General features: G+C 59.9%; 2 gene segments (V, D, J or C); both read left to right on the top strand.

The window, feature by feature from the left end:
- LOC109257830 (immunoglobulin heavy constant epsilon-like) overlaps nucleotides 1-6,503 on the top strand; it is an 8,808-nt gene extending 2,305 nt beyond the window's left edge. Inside the window, 4 exon segments of the C gene segment in view lie at nucleotides 4,614-5,100; nucleotides 5,232-5,555; nucleotides 5,652-5,972; nucleotides 6,059-6,503. Coding sequence covers nucleotides 4,614-5,100; nucleotides 5,232-5,555; nucleotides 5,652-5,972; nucleotides 6,059-6,399 — 1,473 coding nt within the window.
- Nucleotides 6,504-19,118: 12,615 nt separating this feature from the next.
- LOC109257831 (immunoglobulin heavy constant alpha 2-like) lies at nucleotides 19,119-21,530 on the top strand. The segment is given in 4 exon segments: nucleotides 19,119-19,134; nucleotides 19,625-19,990; nucleotides 20,196-20,525; nucleotides 21,088-21,530. Coding segments are annotated over 4 exon segments (1,107 nt in total).
- The last annotated feature ends 257 nt before the right edge of the window (nucleotides 21,531-21,787 follow it).

The following is a 21,787-nucleotide window of genomic DNA, read 5'->3' as shown; positions in this document are numbered from 1 at the left end:
GGGCCTCACGGCGCCCACCAGAGGGTTGCCGCACGGCAAGTCGACATCTCCCACATCGAGGGAGACAGGCCACAAGCTGGGCAGCAGGGGCTGCGGAGAGGAGCACGCTTCTGCCATGGTGCAGGGGCCTCACCAGCGACCCCGATGGTGCGAGACGGACTTCCCAAGAACATAAAGGGAACTTCCAGGCTGCTGAGGCCCCTGGGGGTTCCCACCCCATTTTTAGCCAGAGCACTGAGGCAGAGCTCTCCTCCCCCCAGGCCCTATTGTCTGATCGCAAATGTAACACCCACGGTTACTAATGATTCACCTCATCTGTCCGGGAGCCTGTCCAGGAAGCTGCCGAGGCCAGGACGGGCCCCTGACGCAGGAGCGGCCGCCTCAGGTATCCCAGCCGCTGGCACTGGCCCAAACGCAGCAACGGCAGGCGAGTCCGGACCGCTGCCCACCCAGCAGGGACAGAGCCTCCCGACCGCTGCTCCTCTGCCAGCCATCCCTTCCCCGCACAGGGACACACGGGAGCCAGAGACTGCCCAGGACCAACTCGAGGAAGACAAGGGGCTGAGAACCTCAGGCACAACAGGCCTAGGGCAGCACCCAAGCCTGACAGGGTCAAGGACCACGCAGAGGGCGTGGACAGTGGCCTGGGTGTGGATCTTCCTGCAACGAACCAGGGCAGTGACCGCTAGCCCAGGGTCCAGGGAGAGCAACAGGGAGCTGTGTCCATGCTGGATCAGGTGGTGGGCAGGCCTTCCCACGTCCACACATCTGTGAGCTGGGCAGCCTGAGCCAGCCTGAATAGGGTGGGCCAGGCTAGCTGGGCCAGGCCCAGCACAGCTTGAGTGGTCGGAGTTATGTGGAAAGGGTCCAACTATCCCAGTCTCGGCCGGGCCAGACTGGTCCCTCTGGCTCCGCTCACCTGTGTGGCACTGAGTGGACTGAGATGGGCCAGGCTGGGCTGATTTTGCAGGAGTAGGTGGGCTGGGGGAAGCTGGGGAGAGCTAACCTGGGCTGACCTTGGTCCACAAGTACCACAGGCAGGGGTTTGGGGGGCGACCCTGCCCTTGCATAGGACAGGCTTGGCCAGGCTAAGCACTTGTGGTTGAGCTGGGCTATCCTGAGCCAAGGGGATCTGACCAAGCTTGGGGCAGCGGGGGGGGGGGGCGGTACGGAGGCAGGAAGACCTGGGTCCGATGAAATGCTGTCCTCAGTGGGGGCTGTCCTGTCCTGGGCTGGGCTGGGCAGACCTGGATGGACAGGGCTTGGGCAGGCAGGTCTAATGAGCACATCTGATGCAGCCTGGGTGGGACTGTCTTGGGTTGGCTCACCGTGGCTCACCTAGCTGAGCTTGTCTGATGTGTGCAAAGCTGGGCTGGTCTAGGCTGGGCTGAAGTGGTCTTAGCTGGGCTGAACCAAGCTGAGCTGAACGGTCTGGTCTAGGCTGAACTTGGCCAAGTTGGGCTGAACTGGGCTGGGCTGGCCTGGGCTGAACCAAGCTGAGCTGGGCTGGGCTGGGCTGAGCTGGACTTAGCTGGGCTGAACTAGGCTGAGCTTAACTGGGCTGAGTTGGGCTGAGCTGGGCTGGGCTGGGCTGAGCTGAGTTGGGCTGGGCTGAGCTGGGCTGGGCTGAGCTGGGCTGGGCTGAACTGGGCTGAGCTGAGCTGACCTGAGCTGGGCTGGGCTGGGCTGAGCTGAGCTGGGCTGGGCTGGGCTGGGCTGGAATGAGCTGGGTTGAGCTGGGTTGAGCTGGGCTGATCTCAGCTGAGGTAGCTGAACTGGGCTGAGCTGGGCTGGGCTGAGCTGGGCTGGGCTGAACTGGGCTGAGCTGAGCTGACCTGAGCTGGGCTGGGCTGGGCTGAGCTGAGCTGGGCTGGGCTGGGCTGGGCTGGAATGAGCTGGGTTGAGCTGGGTTGAGCTGGGCTGATCTCAACTGAGGTAGCTGAACTGGGCTTAGCTGGGCTGAGCTGGGCTGAGCTGGGGTGAGCTGAGCTGGGCTGGGATGAGCTGGACTGTGCTGGGCTGGGCTGAACTTGGCTAAACTGGGCTGAACGGAGCTGGGTTGGGCTGAACCAGGCTGGGCTGGACTGAGCCAAACTGAGCAAAGCTGAGCTAGGCTGAACTGGGCTGAACTGGGCTGGAATGGGCTGAGCTGAACCAAGCTAAGCTTGGCTAGGCTGAGCTGGGCTGGGCTGAGCTGACCTGAACTGGTCTGAACTGAACTGGACTGAGCTGTGCTGAACTGGGTTGAACCAGGCTGAACTGGGTTGTGGTAGGCTAAGCTGAACTGAGCTGAACTGGTCTGGTCTGGGCTGCTGGGTTGAACCAGGCTAAGGTGGCTGTGTTGGGCTGAGCTGGGCTGAACTGGGCTGGCTTGAGCTAAGTTAGGCTAAGCTGGGCAGGCTGAGCTGGGCTGGACTGAATTGGGCTGAGCTGAGCAAGACTATGCTGAACTAGGCTGAACTGGGCTGAATTGGGTTGGGCTGGGCTGGGCTGAGCTGAATAGGGCTGAGTGTGGTTGGGCTGAACTGGGCTAAACTCAGCTAGGATGGGCTGAGCTGGGCTGAACTGGGATTAGCTGGGTTGAACTGGGATTAGCTGGGCTGGTCTGAGCTGAGCTGGACTGAACTGGGTTGAGCTGAACTGGGCTAAACTGGAATGAGCTAGCTAAGTGGGTTGGGCTTGGCTGAGTGGAGCTCAGCTGAACTTGACTTAGCTGGGCTGGGTTGAGCTGATCTGAACTGAGCTGGGCTGAACTGGGCTGGGCTGGGCTGAAATGAACTGGATTGGGCTGGGCTGGGCTGGGCTGAACTGAGTTGGATGGGGCTTAACTGGGCTGAGCTGAACTGGGCTGAACTCAGCTGAGCTGAGTGGAGCTGAGCTGAACTGGGCTAGGCTGGGTGGGCTGAACTGAACTACACCGGGATAGGTTGAGCTGAGTTGGACTGGGCCAAACTGGTCTGATCTGGGCTGGGCTGAGCTGGGCTGAGCTGAACTGGGCTGTGCTGGGCTGCTGGGTTGAACCAGGCTAAGGTGGCTGTGCTGGGCTGAGCTGGGCTGAACTGGGCTGGCTTGAGCTAAGCTAGGCTAAGCTGGGCAGGCTGAGCTGGGCTGGACTGAATTGGGTTGAGCTGGGCAAGACTATGCTGAACTAGGCTGAATTGGGCTGAGCTGGGCTGAACTGGGCTGAATTGGGTTGGGCTGGGCTGAGCTGAATAGGGCTAAATTTGGTTGGGCTAAACTGGGCTAAACTCAGCTAGGATGGGCTGAGCTGGGCTGAACTGGGATTAGCTGGGCTGAACTGGGAATAGCTGGGCTGAACTGGGATTAGCTGGGCTGGGTTGGGCTGAGCTGGGTTTGCCTGAGTTGGACTGAGCTGGGCTGAGCTGAGCTGGGCTGGACTGAATTGTGCTGAGTTGGGCTGAGCTGGGCTGAGTTGAACTGGTCTGAGGTAGACTGGGCTGGGCTGAGCCGAGCTGAGCTCGGCTGAGCTGAGCTCGGCTGAGCTGAGCTCGGCTGAGCTGAGCTGGACTAGGCTGGACTGAACTGGGCTGAGTTCAACTGGGCTGGCCTGGGCTGGGCTGAACTAGGTTGAGCTGAACTAGGCTAAGCTGGGCTGGGCTGAGTTGAACTGGGCTGAGCTGAGCTGGGCTGGGCTGAGCTAGGCTGAGCCGGGCTGAGCTGGGCTGAGTTCATCTGGGATGGGCTAAGCTGGGCTAAACTGGGCTGGGCTGGGCTGGGCTGAGCTGGGCTGAACTACGTTGAGCTGAACTAGGCTAAGCTGGGCTGAACTGGGCTGAGCTGAGCTGAGCTGGGCTGAGCTGGGCTGAACTGGGCTGAGCTGAGCTGAGCTGGGCTGAGCTGGGCTGAGCTGGGCTGAGCTGGGCTGAGCTGGGCTGAACTGGGCTGAGCTGGGCTGAGCTGGGCTGAGCTGGGCTGAACTGGGCTGAACTGGGCTGAGCTGGGCTATATTGGGTTGGGTTGGGCTAAAGTGGGTTCAGCTAGTTGGTTTGGTCTCCTGAATCAGGCTTCAGCGAGTCAAGCAGGGTGTACTGTTTTGCTAGGTCCAGCGGCCAAGGTCAGTGAGGCTACATTGAGTGGGACTGAGCAGGTACGACAAGCCTGGCTGGCAGGCTGAGCCAAACGGAGCTGAAGGATTTTGGTGGAGTTTGTGGACTGAACTCAGATGAGTTAGCCTGCTCGAAATCGGGTCTCCTGGGCTGACGTGGGCCAGGCCGGACCAAGGCGGACTCCCGTGACCTGAGCTGGTCTGAATCAGCAGAGCTAGTGAGGCTGGGTGTGGAGCGGGTTAGTATCACTGCTCTCGGCCGTCCTGACGCGAGGCCACGTGGACTGGTCGGTCTCACCGGACCGAGGGGGCAGCGTGGACAATGACCTGGGGTCTGGGCTCCGGGGAGGAGTCACCACCTGGGGGAGTGGGGGAGGACTGATCCGGGCTCTGCTATGAATGGGGCCTGTAGTCGGGCTCCCTGGAGCCTCCGCAGGTCAGGACACGAGTCAGACACCTCTGCTCCCCGAGAACCCCACGTTCCTGCCACTCAGGGCTGCGGGCAGGGTGTCCTGGCCAAAGGTAAGAACACCCCTGCTTCTGGCAGGGACACAGGGGTTCGTGGGAGGGCGTTGCTAGCAGACTCGGGGAACAAGAGTCCAAAATGAGCATCTGCCCCCTGAGGCTGGAGAAGGGGTCCCCGTGCGCCCCTCCACCCGACCACCCCGCTCTGCCCCACACTTCTCCCCCTCAGACTCCGCCGGTCGGCACTGACACTGCCTCTGCCCCCACAGCCTCCATCCAGGCCCCCCTCGTCTTCCCCTTGGCCACCTGCTGCAAAGGCACCGTCGCCACTGCCCCGTCCGTGACACTGGGCTGCCTGGTCACGGGCTACTTCCCGATGCCGGTGACCGTGACCTGGGATGCAGGGTCCCTGAACAAGAGCGTCGTGACCCTCCCCGCCACCCTCCAGGAGACCTCTGGCCTCTACACCACCACCAGCCACGTGACCGTCTGGGGCGAGTGGGCCAAACAGAAGTTCACCTGCAGTGTGGCTCACGCGGAGTCCCCCACCATCAACAAGACCGTCAGTGGTGAGCCACGGTCGGGCTGGAGGGGGGGCAGGCGTGGCGGGAGCGGCTAGGAGAGGAGGAAGGCGCCTGGGCGGGCACGTGGGTGTCGTGGGCTCAGGGGGCTGACGCCACGCTGCCACCTTCACCCCTAGCGTGTGCCATGAACTTCATTCCCCCCACCGTGAAGCTCTTCCACTCCTCGTGTGACCCCCTCGGTGACACCGGTAGCACCATCCAGCTCCTGTGCCTCATCTCCGGCTACGTCCCAGGTGACATGGAGGTCACCTGGCTGGTGGATGGGCAGAAGGCCACGAACATATTCCCATACACTGCCCCCGGCAGGCAGGAGGGCAAGGTGACCTCCACCCACAGCGAGCTCAACATCACACAGGGTGAGTGGGTGTCCCAAAAGACCTACACTTGCCAGGTCACCTATCAAGGCTTCACCTTTGAGGACAACGCTCGCAAGTGCACAGGTATGGCTCCACATCCCCTCCAACACCCAGATACGTGGGCTCAGAGGAGGGCCAAGCCACACCCTCACGCAGCACCTCCCACACACACCCCTGCAGAGTCTGACCCCCGAGGTGTGAGCACCTACCTGAGCCCGCCCAGCCCTCTTGACCTGTACGTCCACAAGTCGCCCAAGATCACCTGCCTGGTGGTGGACCTGGCCAACACAAAGGGCATGATCCTGACCTGGTCGCGGGAGAATGGGGAGTCTGTGCACCCAGACCCGATGGTCGAGAAGATTCAGTACAACGGGACAATCACCGTCACTTCCACCCTGCCTGTGGATGCCACTGACTGGGTTGAGGGGGAGACCTACCAATGCAAGGTGACCCATCCGGACCTGCCCAAGGACATCGTGCGCTCCATTGCCAAAGCCCCCGGTGAGCCGCGCAGGCCCCAGGGAGGGGAGGGGGGGCAAGTGGGCCTCCCGGGCTGCAGCCTGGGCTGACCCCACACCTGTCCACAGGCCGGCGTTTCCCCCCGGAGGTGTACGTGTTCCTGCCGCCCGAGGGGGAGCCGAAGACCAAGGACAAAGTCACTCTCACGTGCCTGATCCAGAACTTCTTTCCCCCGGACATCTCGGTGCAATGGCTTCAAAACGACAGCCCTGTTCGGACGGAACAGCAGGCCACCACGTGGCCCCACAAGGCCACCGGCCCCAGCCCAGCCTTCTTTGTCTTCAGTCGCCTTGAGGTCAGCCGGGCAGACTGGGAGCAGAGGGATGTGTTCACCTGCCAAGTGGTGCACGAGGCGCTGCCTGGCTCTAGGACGCTCAAGAAATCCGTGTCCAAAAACCCTGGTAAATGATGCCCACCCCTCCCCCCAGAGCTCCATCCTGCTGGGGCGGGGGAGGGGCCGGCCGGACCTGCCGGCCTGTTGTTGTCAATAAACACTGCAGTGCCTGCCTCAGAGTCCTGAGGGCACCCATTCTTGGGGGTGGGTGGGGCTGCCAGGCAGGGGTGTCTTGGCACAGAGGAAGGGACCCCCAGAGGAGGGGGCAGATGGGGGTAGTCTGTCCACCGTCATCATCCATGCCCCAGGCCCCTCCCTGCCACTACGGGTCCTGCTCACTCAAAGGGGTCCCAAAAGCCACAGGATGGTCCCAGGGGAAGGACCACAGACACCTCAGGGAGCCCACGGCCCCTCCCTCTGCTGGGGGCCACAGAGGTCTCAGCCTCCACCCCCAGCCTCCTGCCGGGCCCTCTGGACACAGACAAGCCCCTGGATCCCCAGGCCAGCTGCACACACACAGGCCCTTTGATGGAGAAACGGGCCAAGTCAAACCCCCACTCAGGTACCTGCACTCAGAACAGCCCCTTCACTGCCACCTCCTCACCACGAGAACCAGGGCCCGGACCGCTCGCACACCCGAGCCGAGGGGCTCTAACTGCCCCTGCCCTGCCTGCACACACGGTCACAACAGGCCAGGGTCAGCACGAGTGCCCCATGTTGCCTCTCAGCCTCACTCCACCCTGGATCCATGCCGGGGACGCACCCGCCCAGACTCGCAGGCACGTTCCCGTGAGCCTCACAGCGAGTCCACAGCAGCTCCAACATCACCACCAGCCACAGGCACGCCACGTGGCGGACGTGTCCCACATGCTGACACGTGGCCTCCCACGGTCTGCTCTCTCGCCCGGGCCGCCCCCAAGCCCTTCTCTGTCATAGCTGGACCGCTGGATCCAACGTGGATGTGGAGAGGCCTCCCACCCCAAACTCCTCTCACGGCCCGGGCCTCCTCAGTCCAGCCCCTCCGTCAGCTGCACCCCATGGACAAACACACACACTGACACACGGACACGCGCACACCTACAGTGTGGGCTGTGTCCCCCGCTCCCGCTGGACCACGTCCCAGAACAGGCCGCTGGCCCTATCCCGGGGCTAGAGGCCGAGGGGGTCAGAGCCAGGGTCTAAGCCCATCCAGCCCTAGACCCCCTGCTCCCGTCATGCTCACACACACACAAGCACCCACCATATCCATCTGGCCCACACGCTGCTGACACAAGCCCGGAAGCACTGGCTTGTGCAGTGCACACGGGAGCCTGAGGGCCACGCACGACAGCCTCGCTCTGCAGAGCCTGTCAGGGGAGAGTGGGGCCAGGGCAGGAGGAGCCGGGAGACTGGGCCCAGTGTAGGAGCAGGTAGCAGCTCTGGGCACCCTCAGGCCTGAACAAAGTCCACAGCACCGAGCCAACCCCTTAAGGCACCAGCTTCATTGACTCCTGGGGCTACCCCAGGTCCTGCGAGCTGGGCTACAGAGCTCAGACCCCTCAGGGCTTGGGGCAGGTGGCCATCCGCGTACAGTTCGGAAAGGTCCTTGTGGGCCAGCGCTGGCGAAGCCCAGTGGGGACGGGGCTGGGGAGGCCTGGCGGGTGGCCACAGGCTCTGCAGTGGGCAACAGAGCTGCTAGGGGTAGGAGTCAAGGGAGGGAAGGCCACTCCCACACAGCCACTGGTCCCAGAGGGGCAGCTGCAGAGCAGGCGGGACGAGGCGGTCTGCCTTCAGCCACCGGCACACCAGCAGCAGCCGAGGCCAAGGCTTCTGTACTGTGTCCCCCTCCTGGGGCAGGTGGGGGAGGGGAGAGGAGGGACGGGCCTGCCATGGTCCCGCCCCCCGGCACGTGCGGAGGCTGGGCGTGGTCTTGTGTCCGCCTCCCCGGGGGGGCCGGGCCTGCCATGGCTCCGCCCTCCCCGGCACGTGCAGAGGCTGGGCCGGGAAGGCTGACTGGCCGGTGCCTGCAGAGCTGGAGCTCCAGGACCTGTGTGCGGACGCCGCTGAGAGCTACGAGCTGGACGAGCTGTGGACCAGCCTGCTGGTCTTCATCACCCTCTTCCTGCTCAGCGTGAGCTACGGAGCCGCCATCACCCTCTTCAAGGTGGGAGCACAGGGGTCCCTGTGCCAGGGACGGGGCGGGGCGAGGTGGGGGGAGGCCTGCTCCCTCACGCTGTCCTCACGCGCGCCCTCCCCCAGGTGAAGTCGGTACTTGCCACCGTCCTGCAGAAGCCGCAGACCTTCCAGGACTACGCAAACATACAGGCAGCGAAGTAGCCGGGAGCCAGAGCAACGAGGGCTCGCTTCCTCCTCCTCCTCCCCATGTCTGAGGCAGTGTGCCTGCCCTGGGGGGGGGGGGGGGGGGGGGTAAGCGCAGCACACAGGCATCCAGAAGGTTCCAGCTCAGCCCCAAGGTCCAAGGCACCAATGGGACCTGCCAATCACAGCCCCTACCCCAACCACTTTGGGACAAGCCGCAGAAGATCATCGGTCTCTCGGCAAAGTGACCTGGTGTCAGGGCCACTCCTGTTCTGACCGAACAACCCCCAAAGCACGCTGAGGGGGAAGCCCGTGGCCCCGCCCACCGCTGAGTTCTGAGCCAAAAAAGGACTCCGAGCCCAAGCCCAGACTCAGCCCGACCTCCCTGCCACCAGGTCCAAGTGCCTGCCCCTGGGCCCAGCCTTCCCACCGGCCACTCGCAGCACCTGCCCCTGCAGAATGCAGGTCTGCGGGCAGGGCTCCCGGTGGGAGGAGGGGTCTCGCAGAAGAAGGAACTGCCCACGGGTCCTGGGCCAGCAGCTCCCACCCTGTCCACCCAGGCCCCATGTGACCTCTCACTCCTGGCTTGGCAACCCTCTTGCCCTGTTAACTTCATTTTGAGTTTATTAGTAAAGTGCCTTCTTACAAATCCCTGTCACCTGAACACTTTTTGGGAGAGGTGCCTGCTGTCCTGCGGGGGTGGTGGGAGGCAGGTCTGCCCAAGGATGTAGACAAGAGGCCAGAGGGAATGGGCAGGGGGCAGTTCTGGGCCTGAAGGCCCAGGTGGCCAGCCAGCGGCTCCCTGCGAGAATCCCTCTGACGCCCCAGACACCCCAGCTCTGTCCCCATCACTCCTGCTCTGCTGACGTCAAGACTCACTGCCCCTTCCCATGCTGATGTGAACGCAACAGTCTCCCCGTGACAAACTCGCAGTAGCTACCTCTCTGGTCTGTGCAGAAGGCCACAGGAACACAGCAGCACAATCACCAAGGTCAGGGCCAGCATCAGCCTCCAGGGACCACCAGTCACCCACCCCAATCTGTCCACCCACTGAGCACACACAGACAGGACAATCCTCGGCCCCCATCCCACCAGCCAGCCTGGATGTCCCAGTGAGCTGAGCGAGACACAAAAGCAAACAAGCTGTCTGGGGCTGGCCACCGCCATCTTCGAGAAGAAACCTGATGAGCCTGGAAGGCAGGAGCCAAGATGCTGGTGAGACAGTCAGCTGACCAAGGACAGTGGTGGGCATGAGGCTATGCCCCGCTCCTGAGAATAAAGAGGTGGTTTCCCTGGGTGGAGAGACCTTCCCACAAGAGTCTCTATGAAGTCCACTGGAAATTGGGGGAGAATACGTGAACACACACAATGAAAAGTAGGATTCCTTCATATACAAAATGTTTGGGAACCAATAAAAGGAAAGAAAGTGAGCAGTGGATCCTTCACAGAGAGGAAAAACCAAATGGCCAATGAGAAGACAATGTTTCAATAACTACAGAAGTTACACTAAGGAGGAAGCCAGAGGGGCATGGCCCTCTCAGCCCTGTCTGAGGGGGTGTGATTTGTTAGGACCATCGCTCAGGGCCCATGGCCGCATTCCCAGCGCCCGAATGCCCAGACCCTCTGGAAAAAGAGATTCTGCTCGTGGAGGTGGCCTTCCACAGAAAGCCTCCCATCCCTGTCCCATGTCCCACGGGCTCTGACACAAACCAGGAATGGAAATGAGTGACAGCAAGTGTGCAGCCTGGGGGCAGAAAACCCAGGATTGGGCAACTCTGAGATTCGTTCAGAGACACAGAGGATTTGGTCTAAATGGAACATCAGGGAAGCTGGGGGTGGGGGCTAAAACAGGTCAAGGCCACACCACAGCCCACCAGACACTCACATGCAGACACACACAGTCCCAGGAAACCAGGCCCCACACTGATAAAATAGAGGAGATATTCAGCTTTAAGTCTCTTCCTGAGTGCCCAGGAAGGCTCTACTTTGACCAAGGCCAGAACAACATGACCAGACTTCCCAGCAGGGGCTCCTTCTCTGCCCTGAGCACATGCCAGACATCTGCTTCAGCGGCAAATAACCTGCAGGAAACATTGCAAACAGGAAGATAAGAGTAAGACCTCCCCACATTCCCATAAGGTTGGAGCCTGCAGCCTTGCACATACTGAAAACAGGACATGAGTCTGTGACTTTCTGGAATGTTCTTCGTCATGAGTATCTGTAGCTCTTCGTGTGAGAAACCCCCACACTAAAGGTTGCTTCTGGAGCGAGTGTGGGTCCCAGCAGCTGCTTCACGTGGGCTCCAGTAAATCCTTTCTCCTTTTTCTCTAAAATTGTATAAAAGGGGTGCAGGGTGGTACGTGCCCTGTATTTTATATGCAGGTTCCAGGATGCAGTAGAGGCCACACCAAGTGTGGGAGGAAATACCTAGGCCATGGCACTGGGATAGCATGAAAAATTACAGATAGATTATAGATAGATAGAAAGATAGATAGATAGATGATATATAGGTAGATTAGATAGATAGATAGATAGATAGATAGATAGATAAAGGTGGGTAGATAGACGATAGGTAGATAGACGATAGACTGATAGATGATGGTAGATAGATAGGCTGGTATAGATAGATTAGATAGATAGATAGATAGATAAGGTAGGTAGATAGATGATTGATAGATGATAGTTGACAGATAGATGATAGACTGATAGATGATGATGATGATAAATAGGCTGGTATAGATAGATAGATAGATAGATAGATAGATGATAGATAGATAAAGGTAGGTCGGTAGGCAGGCATGCAGATAGATGATAGATAGATAGATGATAGATAGGCTGGTATAGATAGGTAGAGAGAGAGAGAGATAAGCTGGTATAGATAAGTAAATAGATAGATAGATAGATAGACTGATATATATATATATATATGTAGATAGATAGACTGAAGATAGACTAATAGATGATAGATTAGATGGATGATGGATGGATAGATAGACTGATAGATGATAGATAAGATAGGGAGATAGATTGATAGATGATAGATTGAGGATAGACTGATAGATGATGATGATAGATGATAGACTAATAGATGATAGATAGATGACAGACTGATAGATGATGAAAGATGATAGATTAGATAGATAGATAGATGATAGACTGATAGATGATGATAGATAGATGATAGATAACTGATAGACTGAAGATAGACTGATAGATGATAGATTAGATAGATGATAGATGGATGGATGGATAGATAAGGTAGGTAGGTAGATAGGCAGATAGATGATAGATTGATAGATAGATAGATGATAGGTAAACTGATAGATGATGATAGAGTAAAATTTTAAGAAAGTTTTGCTATTTTGCACCAAGACCCACCCTCACCTGCAAGTTTCTCACATGCCACAGCCTAGGTCCTTCCTCCCACCTCCTGGGCTGGAGGCCCCCTGAGGGCAGAGCTGTCTTCTTTCTCTGACTTGTGGCCCAGATCCTGAGACCCACCCTATGGACCCCAGAATGGGGACAACAAGGGCTCGGCTCACATGGGCTCCCAGTGCTCATGGGCAGAATGCATGTCCCCCAAGCTTGGGAGGACAGAGTGCTGGTCACCAGTCAAGAGAGGCCTGCAGAGGCCAGTCGCACTGGGAGCACAGTCTGAGAGCAGGGTAGGAGAGGATTGTGCCAGCAGTAAGAGGTTGCATTCTCAGGGTCCCCTCTGTCCCTCCTTCTTTCCTTCTCTTATGAATCCACCACAGCAGGCTGAACAGTGGCCCCCCAAAGCTATGCCCACGGCCTAATCCCTGGAACCTGTGAATGTGACTTTGGGAAAAGGGTCTTTGCAGATGTGATTAAAGTTAAGGACCTTAAGATGAGATCGTCCAGGCCCCAAACCTGATGGCAGGTGACTTTACAAGAGGCAGAAGAGGAGAGACAGATGCAGAGACAGACGCAGAGAAGCCACGTGAAGACGGAAGCAGAGACGGAAGGACACAGCCACAACCCCAGGGGTGCTTGGGGCCCCAGGAGCTGGAAGAGACAGGAAGAACACCGCCTGGATCTCCAGAGCTGGGAGAGTAAATTTCTGTTGTTTGAAGACCCTCAGTCCGTGGTCCTTGGTCACAGCAGCCATGGGATGCCCAGATGCCCAGCCAGCAGGCCTCAGCCAAGAGGAAGTCCCTCCTCCTTCAAGAAAAGCCCAAGGAGGCTAGTATCCAAAATCTATAAAGAACTCACCAAACTCCACACCTGAAAAATAAATAAGCCAATGAAGAAATGGGCAGAAAACATGAATAGACACTTCTCTAAAGAAGACGTCCAGATGGCCAACAGGCACATGAAAAGATGCTCAACGTCGCTCCTCATCAGGGAAATACAAATCAAAACCACACTCAGATATCACCTCACGCCAGAGTGGCTAAAATGAACAAATCGGGAGACTATAGATGCTGGCGAGGATGTGGAGAAACAGGAACCCTCTTGCACCGTTGGTGGGCATGCAAACTGGTGCAGCCGCTCTGGGAAACAGTGTGGAGGTTCCTCAAAAAATTAAAAATAGATCTACCCTATGACCCAGCAATAGCACTGCTAGGAATTTACCCAAGGGATACAGGAGTGCTGATGCATAGGGGCATTTGAACCCCAATGTTTACAGCAGCACTTTCAACAATAGCCAAATTATGGAAAAAGCCTAAGTGTCCATCCACTGATGAACGGAGAAAGAAATTGTGGTTTATATACACAATGGAATACTACGTGGCAATGAGAAAGAATGAAATATGGCCTTTTGTAGCAACGTGGATGGAACTGGAGAGTGTTATGCTAAGTGAAATAAGTCATACAGAGAAAGGCAGTTACCATATGTTTTTACTCTTATGTGGATCCTGAGACACTTAACAGAAGACCATGCGGGAGGGGAAGGGGAAAAAAAGAGAGGGAGGGAGCCAAAGCATAAGAGACTCTTAAAAACTGAGAACAAACTGAGGGTTGATGGGGGGTGGGAGGGAGGGGAGGCGGGTGATGGGCATGGAGGAGGGCACCTGTTGGGAAGAACACTGGGTGTTGTATGGAAACCAATTTGACAGTAAATTTCATATTTAAAAAATAAACAAATAATAAAAAAAAAGCCCAAGGAGTATTCCCTGGCTCTTTCCACCCCCAGTAGGACCCTCACGCTGGGCACAGCTCCTGACACATGGCAGGTGCTTGGTCAGTCTTCACAGAGTGCGTTTCAGACCTCTTTCCTGAGTCCAGGTCCTTCCACCCACGGATGGACAAGACCCTGATGTCGCATCTCAGGTCCAGGGACACCTCCTCTTTTGCCCTGTGTCCCAGGTTGTCTGTGTGCATGCTGCCCACGTGTGGGTGCCCAAGTTGAGGAGCAGGGAGGCTGAAGGAGAAGGTGGCCCACCGAGTCTGCCCGACCCGTCTCTCACTTTCTCTGCTCTCTGGGGCAGGGGCTGCTCAGGGGGGAACCCCAGTGCTTTGGGCCCTCAGAGGGTGCACAGTCCAGGGATTCATGGGCACCTGCCTCAGGGACAGTCCCCTGCTCACAAGGGTATGCAGGGCTGGCAGGATGAATTATCCCTTATAGGTGATTCTGGGGGATCCTGGGGTTCATAACGAAACCCCCAGAGCTCCCTGGAGCCAGGCCACTGTGTGTCTGTGCCATCCTGGGCTCCCCTCCCTGCACCTGTCTCTCCTCTGCCTCTTGGCCTGCCCTGACTCCCCCTTCCTTGGGCCATCAGAGCCCATCAGGGGGAAAAAACATTGGCAGACATCTCCATCGAGCCTGAAGCTTGCTGCCACTCCCCCTGGTGGTGTCCTTCCTGGGAGTGGATCATTGGTTCCTGTGTGTGGCTCCAGAACCTTCTGTGCATGAAGAAGTGAATGATCAAACGGGCACAGACACAAGCTGGGCCCAACCTGCACCAGGGAGGGCTAGTCAGGACGCACAGAAGAGGCAACTCAGGAGCTCAGACAGCAGCAGGAGAGCCCTGGCTCTAGAGGGTGGGCTGGGGAGCTGGCCCTACCCACAGAACTCCAGGCTCCCAGACAGGGACAGCCCCCATGCCCTCACCCCAGCCATACCCTGGGGCCCCAGCTGTTTGAGGGCTGTTCTAGGAAGGGTGGCCACGATCACAGCCAGGCTGGAGTGGCTCTTCACGCTCATACCCTCCCCTGTAGCCAGAAGGTCTGCCGAGGCCTGCTGGCTTGCCAGGGGTTACTCTGGGAAAGCCCTGTCCCTCCAGGCCCCACCCCTGCAGGCCTTCACTCCACCTCCACCTCTGAGACCATCTCTACCCCAGTGTCCCTGAGCCCTCCCTGTGTCTATTGCAGCCTTTGCCTCCTTGCCTCTCAGCCCCCAGCCAGCCACATGGAGCCGTGACCCCACCAGGCCACCCGACTTTGCACCCACATGACCCCAGGCCAGAGTCAGCCTCCCGGGGGTCGTACCGGCCAGGCCGCACACACCTGGCTCCACCACAGCCAGACCACAGACCAGACATGACGTGGAGGCGAGCAGCCACCACTGGTGGGACAGGAAGTGGGCAAATGACCCCATCTGTGGGCCAGACACAGTCACGCAGCCCCTCCCGGCCCACCCCTCACAACCTCAGCCCACCGACAACACTAATGGCCCAGAGTAGGGCAGGTGGTTGCTGAGACCCTGCAGCCATCAGGTGGGAATGCAGGAGACCCAGGCCTTCATCCTCAACTTCAATGCTCTTGGGAGGCAGATGGACATACAGCCCTGGGCCACCTGGCTGAGGGAAGCCTGAGCCTCTCAGATGCAGTGGACCCTCCAGCAGCCTTGAGCATGTGGGTCCAGATGTGGCTCAGGCGTCCTCACTTCAGTCAGCCCGTCCTGACCCTGCTGTGCCCTAGAGGATGGAGAACAGGCACCAGGACAGAGAGCAGATGGAGAAAGGAGGGTCGGCATGACGCCCCAGATCACAGGGCCGAGCTGTAACAGGCAGCTAGCTAGGTGAATGTGGGCTGGGCTGGGCTGAACTGTTCTGGGCTGGGCTGGGCTGAACTGGGCTGTTCTGGACTGAACTGGGCTGAACTGGGCTGAGCTGGGCTGGGCTGAACTGGGCTAAACTGGGCTGAGCTGGTCTGTTCTGGACTGAACTGGGCTGAACTGAGCTGGGCTTGGCTGGGCTGAACTGGGCTGAACTGGGCTGGAATGGGCTGAGCTGAGTTGAACTGGGCTGAATTGGGCTGAACTGAGCTGAGCTGAGCTGGGCTGAGCTGAGTTGAACTGGGCTGAACTGAGCTGACTTGGGCTGAGCTGGGCTGAGCTGAGTTGAACTGGGCTGAACTGAGCTGACCTGGGCTGAGCTGGGCTGAGCTGGGCTGAGCTGAGCTGAACGGGGCTGAGCTGGGCTGGGCTGAGCTGGGCTGAGCTGGGCTGGGCTGAACTGGGCTGAACTGAGCTGACTTGAGCTGAGCTGGGCTGAACTGGGCTGAACTGAGCTGACCTGGGCTGAGCTGGGCTGAACTGGGCTGAACTGGGCTGGAATGGGCTGAGCTGAGTTGAACTGGGCTGAATTGGGCTGAACTGAGCTGAGCTGAACTAGGCTGAGCTGAGTTGAACTGGGCTGAACTGAGCTGACCTGGGCTGAGCTGGGCTGAGCTGGGCTGAGCTGAGCTGGGCTGAGCTGGGCTGAGCTGGGCTGAGCTGAGCTGGGCTGAGCTAGGCTGGGCTGAACTGGGCTGAACTGAGCTGACTTGGGCTGAGCTGGGCTGAACTGGGCTGAGCTGGGCTGGGCTGAACTGGGCTGAACTGAGCTGACCTGGGCTGAGCTGGGCTGAACTGGGCTGAGCTGGGCTGAGCTAGGCTGAGCTGAGTTGAACTGGGCTGAGCTGGGCTGAGCTGGGCTGAGCTGAGCTGAGTTAAACTGGGCTGAACTGGGCTGAGCTGGGCTGAGCTGGGCTGGGCTGGGCTAGGTTGAGCTAAACCAGGCTGGGCTGGGCTGAGTTGAACTGGGCTGAGCTGGGCTAAGCTGAGCTGGGCTGGGCTGAGCTGAGCTGAGCTGAGCTGGGCTAGGTTGAGCTAAACTGGGCTGGGCTGGGCTGAGTTGAACTGGGCTGAGCTGGGATGAACTGGGCTGAACTGGGCTGAGCTGGGCTGGGCTGGGCTAGGTTGAGCTAAACCAGGCTGGGCTGAGCTGAGTTGAACTGGGCTGAGCTGGGCTGAGCTGGGCTGGGCTGGGCTGAGCTGGGCTGGGCTGGGTTGAGCTGAGCTGAGCTGAGCTGGGCTGAGCTGAGCTGGGCTAGGTTGAGCTAAACCGGTCTGGGCTGGGCTGAGTTGAACTAGGCTGAGCTGGGATGAACTGGGCTGAACTGGGCTGAGCTGGGCTGGGCTGGGCTAGGTTGAGCTAAACCGGGCTGGGCTAGGCTGAGCTTAGCTGGGTTGCACTGGGCTGAGCTGGGCTGGGCTGGGCTGGGCTGAGCTGGGCTGAGCTGGGCTGAGCTGGGCTGGACTGGACTAAACTGTTCTGGGCTGAGCTGAGCTAAGCTGAGCTGGGCTGAGCTGAGCTGGGCTGAGCTGGGCTGAACTGGGCTGAACTTGGCTGAGCTAAACCAGGCTGGGCTGGGCTGGGATGAGCTGAGCTGGTTTGCCCTGGACTGAGCTCGGTTGGGCTGAGCTGAACTGTTCTGGGCTGAGCTGAGCTGGGCTGAGCTGGGCTGGGCTAAGCGGAGCTCAGCTGAGCTGCACTGAGTTGAACTGGACTGAGCTGGGCTGGGTTGGGCTGAGATTACCTGGGCTGAGCTGAGCTGGGCTGAGCTGGGCTGGGCTAAGCGGAGCTCAGCTGAGCTGCACTGAGTTGAACTGGACTGAGCTGGGCTGGGTTGGGCTGAGATTACCTGGGCTGAGCTGAGCCGGGCTGAGCTGAGCTGGGCTGAGCTGAGCTGGGCTAGGTTGAGCTAAACCGGGCTGAGCTGGGCTGAGTTTAGCTGGGTTGCACTGGGCTGAGCTGGGCTGGGCTGAGCTGGGCTGAGCTGGGCTGGACTGGGCTGAACTTGGCTGAGCTAAACCAGGCTGGGCTGGGCTGAGCTGAGCTGAGCTGGTTTGCCCTGGGCTGGGCTGGGTTGGGCTGAGCTGAACTGTTCTGGGCTGGGCTGAGCTGGGCTGAGCTGGGCTGGGCTGGGCTAAGCTGAGCTGAGCTGAGCTGCGCTGAGTTGAACTGGACTGAGCTGGGCTGGGCTGGGCTGAGCTTACCTGGGCTGAACTGGGCTTAACTGGGCTGAGCTGAGCTGGGCTGAGCTGAGCTGGGCTAGGCTGAACTAAACCAGGCTGGGCTGGGCTGGGCTGGGCTGAGCTTAGCTGGGTTGCACTGGGCTGAGATGGGCTGGGCTGGGCTGAGCTGGGCTGAGCTGGGCTGAGCTGGGCTGAGCTGAGCCGGGCTGAACTGGGCTGAACTGGGCTGAGCTGGGCTGAGCTGGGCTGAGCTGGGCTAAGCTGAGCTGAGCTGAGTTGAACTGGGCTGAGCTGAGCTGAGCTGGGCTGAGCTGGGCTGAGCTGGGCTGAACTGGGCTGAGCTAAACCGGGCTGGGCTGGGCTGAGCTTAGCTGGCTTGCCCTGGGCTGAGCTGGGTTGGGCTGAGCTAAGCTGAGCTGAGCTGGATTGCACTGGGCTGAGCTGAGCCAGGCTGAACTGGGCTGAGCTGGGCTGAGCTGGGCTGGGCTGGGCTAAGCTGAGCTGAGCTGAGCTGCACTGAGTTGAACTGGACTGAGCTGGGCTGGGCTGGGCTGGGCTGAGCTGAGCTGGGCTGAGCTGGTCTTAACTGGGCTGAGCTGAGCTGGGCTGAGCTGAGCTGGGCTGGGCTGAACTGGGCTGAACTGAGCTGACCTGGGCTGAGCTGGGCTGAACTGGGCTGAACTGAGCTGACCTGGGCCGAGCTGGGCTGAGCTGGGCTGAGCTGAGTTGAACTGGGCTGAACTGAGCTGAGCTGGGCTCAGCTGGGCTCAGCTGAGTTGAACTGGGCTGAGCTGGGCTGAGCTGAGTTGAACTGGGCTGAGCTGGGCTGAACTTGGCTGAGCTGGACTGAACTGGGCTGAACTGAGCTGACCTGGGCTGAGCTGAGTTGAATTGAGCTGACCTGGGCTGAGCTGGGCTTAGCTGGGCTGAGCTGGGCTGAGCTGGGTTGACCTGGACTGAGCTGGCCTGAACTGGGCTGGGCTAGGGTGCAAGGGAAGGTGTTGTTTGGGTTAGCGTCAGCCCCCAGAGATCTGGTCTCCAGCCAGGCTGGCCCCTGTGTTCCTCGGGGATGCATGAGGGCCATGCTACTTCCTTTGCAGCCATGATCCCCTCTCTCCTCACCAGTCCCTGAAGGAAATTGGTCCTGTATGAGCAGATCATGCCTTGTGTTCTTGACTTTTCCAGCAGGGATATCCCAGGACTGAGTTGGAATTAGGCCTCTGACCTCCAAAACTTCATAGGCCACAGAGGTCAACTGTCACTGATCTGGAGGCTGCGGGTGGGTGGGTGGATGGGGACCCTGACTGGTTGGTGGGAAGGGGGTCCCAGAGGAACAGACCTCATCTCCTGCCCTGTGCCACCTCTTACCTGGCAACTGGCCCTGGTGCAGACTCGCTTCAAGCCTGGACTGCTCTGCCTGTGCCCCCGCTCTGGGCCCACCTGTCATGATCCCCAAAGCCCAACAGAGAGCATGTCTGTGCCCACTGCACAGATGGGAAGCTGAAAGTCCAGCAGCGCGTGCGGACTCAGCCAGTGAGTGGGAGAGCCGTGTTCAATAACCACGAATCCCGTCTGGGAGTGGCCTGTGCCCGAGGCCTTCTCCCAGGAACATGCCCAGGTCCTCGTGCTAGAACCCTGACAAGCACGTTCAGAAACAGTGCAGGAGGACCCAGGCAGCCGGTTCCGACCCCAGGTCCACGGCACGTGAGCTGAATGACCTCAGGGCTGTCACTAACCCTCTCTGTGCCAGATTCCTCCAGTGTAAAGGAGAAACGGGCATCATCCCGGGCTCGTGAGGCCGTCACGGGTCCAGGCAGCATGCGGGCCCACCGCCTCACAGAGCGTCCTGTGTTGCAGAGCCCAAAGCCAGCCCCCGTGTCTTCCCGCTGAGCCTCAAGACCAGGGACCCAGCCGGGCAAGTGGTCATCGCCTGCCTGGTGCAAGGGTTCTTCCCGCCGGAGCCCGTGACAGTGACTTGGAGCCCCAGCAAGGAAGGCGCGTCCATCCGGAACTTCCCCGCGGTGAAGTCTGCTTCTGGGAACCTGTACACCACGAGCAGCCAGCTGACCCTGCCGGCCAGCCAGTGCCCCGATGGCACGTCCCTGCAATGCCACGTGGAGCACTACTCCGTCACCAGCCCGGCCGTGTCCGTGCCCTGCAGAGGTCAGAGGGCAGGCTGGGGCGGGGCGGGGGCCACCACATTCTCACCCTGACCCGCCACCTGGAACTCCCCTGGGACGAGAGTGGGCTGCCGGGCCCAGCTCCCGGCGAGTGGCCGAGACAGGCACCCGGGAAGGAGCTGGAGGGAGGGGGAGGGGAGGTGGGCAGAGGGGCTCACTGACCTGCTCAACCTTCCCCCCATTTCCAGATGACCCCCCTCAGTGTTCCCCGTGCAATGAACCCCACCTGTCACTACACAAGCCCGCCCTCGAGGACCTGCTTCTGGGCTCCAATGCCAGCATCACGTGCACACTGAGCGGCCTGAAAAACCCCAAGGGTGCCCTGTTTTCCTGGACACCCTCAGGGGGGAAGGAGGCCATCCAGAAGCCCCCGGAGCGTGACTCCTGTGGCTGCTACAGTGTGTCCAGTGTCCTTCCAGGCTGCGCTGAGCCATGGAACCGTGGGGAGAACTTCTCCTGCACTGCCACCCATCCCGAGCTCAAGACGCCAAAAACTGACACCATCTCCAAAGTCCTAGGTGGGCCCAGACCCTGACCGTGAGGTGCCATTGGGCAACTCCTTGGCCTGCCTTCTCCCTCAAGCCCCTGGGCTTAGAGGCTCCCACCCACATTTTACTAGAGGACACTGAGGCTTGGGGTGCCCAGACCCCCCACCCGGCTCTCTGCCCTGCGGGGAACCCTTTCCCGAGGACACTGAGGCTTGGGGTGCCCAGACCCCCCACCCGGCTCTCTGCCCTGCGGGGAACACTTCCCGAGGACACTGAGGCTTGGGGTGCCCAGACCCCCCACCTGGCTCTCTGCCCTCTGGGGAACACTTTCCCGAGGACACTGAGGCTTGGGGTGCCCAGACCCCCCACCTGGCTCTCTGCCCTCTGGGGAACACTTTCCCGAGGACACTGAGGCTTGGGGTGCCCAGACCCCCCACCCGGCTCTCTGCCCTGCGGGGAACCCTTTCCCGAGGACACTGAGGCTTGGGGTGCCCAGACCCCCCACCCGGCTCTCTGCCCTGCGGGGAACCCTTTCCCGAGGACACTGAGGCTTGGGGTGCCCAGACCCTTAACCCAGCTTTCTGCCCTCCAGAGAACACTTTCCGGCCCCAGGTCCACCTGCTGCCGCCGCCGTCGGAAGAGCTGGCCCTCAATGAGCTGGTGTCGCTGACGTGCCTCGTGCGAGGCTTCAGCCCCGAGGACGTGCTGGTACGATGGCTGCAAGGATCCCAGGAGCTGTCCCGGGAGAAGTACCTGACCTGGGGCCCCCTGCAGGAGCCCGACCAGAGCGTCCCCACCTTTGCCACGACCAGCGTGCTGCGAGTGTCGGCCGAGGACTGGAAGCAGGGGGAGAAGTTCTCCTGCATGGTGGGTCACGAGGCCCTGCCCCTGGCCTTCACCCAGAAGACCATCGACCGCCTGGCGGGTAAACCCACCCACGTCAACGTGTCTGTGGTCATGTCGGATGTGGAAGGCGTCTGCTATTGAACTGCCCACCTGCCCCTCCCTGAATAAACTCCGTACTGGCCCAAAGCAGCCCCACGCTTCCTTCAGGCTGCCTGTCTGTCCATATTCAGGGTCTGCGGCCAGGGCACGGCAGGGCCCGCAGCGGGGAGGGTGACTGCTGCCCTGACCCTTTGGGGCCTCACTTTCCTTGCTCGGCCTTCACACCCGTGTGTGTGTGTGTGTGTGTGTGTGTGTGTGTGAGCACATGGTCCACAGCAAGGCAAGCTGGGAGCCAAACCTGAGGTCGACAGTCAGCGAGGTGGGCACAGCCCAGTGGGTCCTGAGCA

This window comes from Panthera pardus, unplaced genomic scaffold (genome assembly GCF_024362965.1).
Source record: "Panthera pardus isolate Hobbes unplaced genomic scaffold, ASM2436296v1 HiC_scaffold_24, whole genome shotgun sequence".
Lineage (NCBI taxonomy): Eukaryota > Metazoa > Chordata > Mammalia > Carnivora > Felidae > Panthera > Panthera pardus.
The sequence above is the reverse complement of the archived record's forward strand: the minus strand, read 5'-3'. Positions and strand labels throughout refer to the sequence as shown.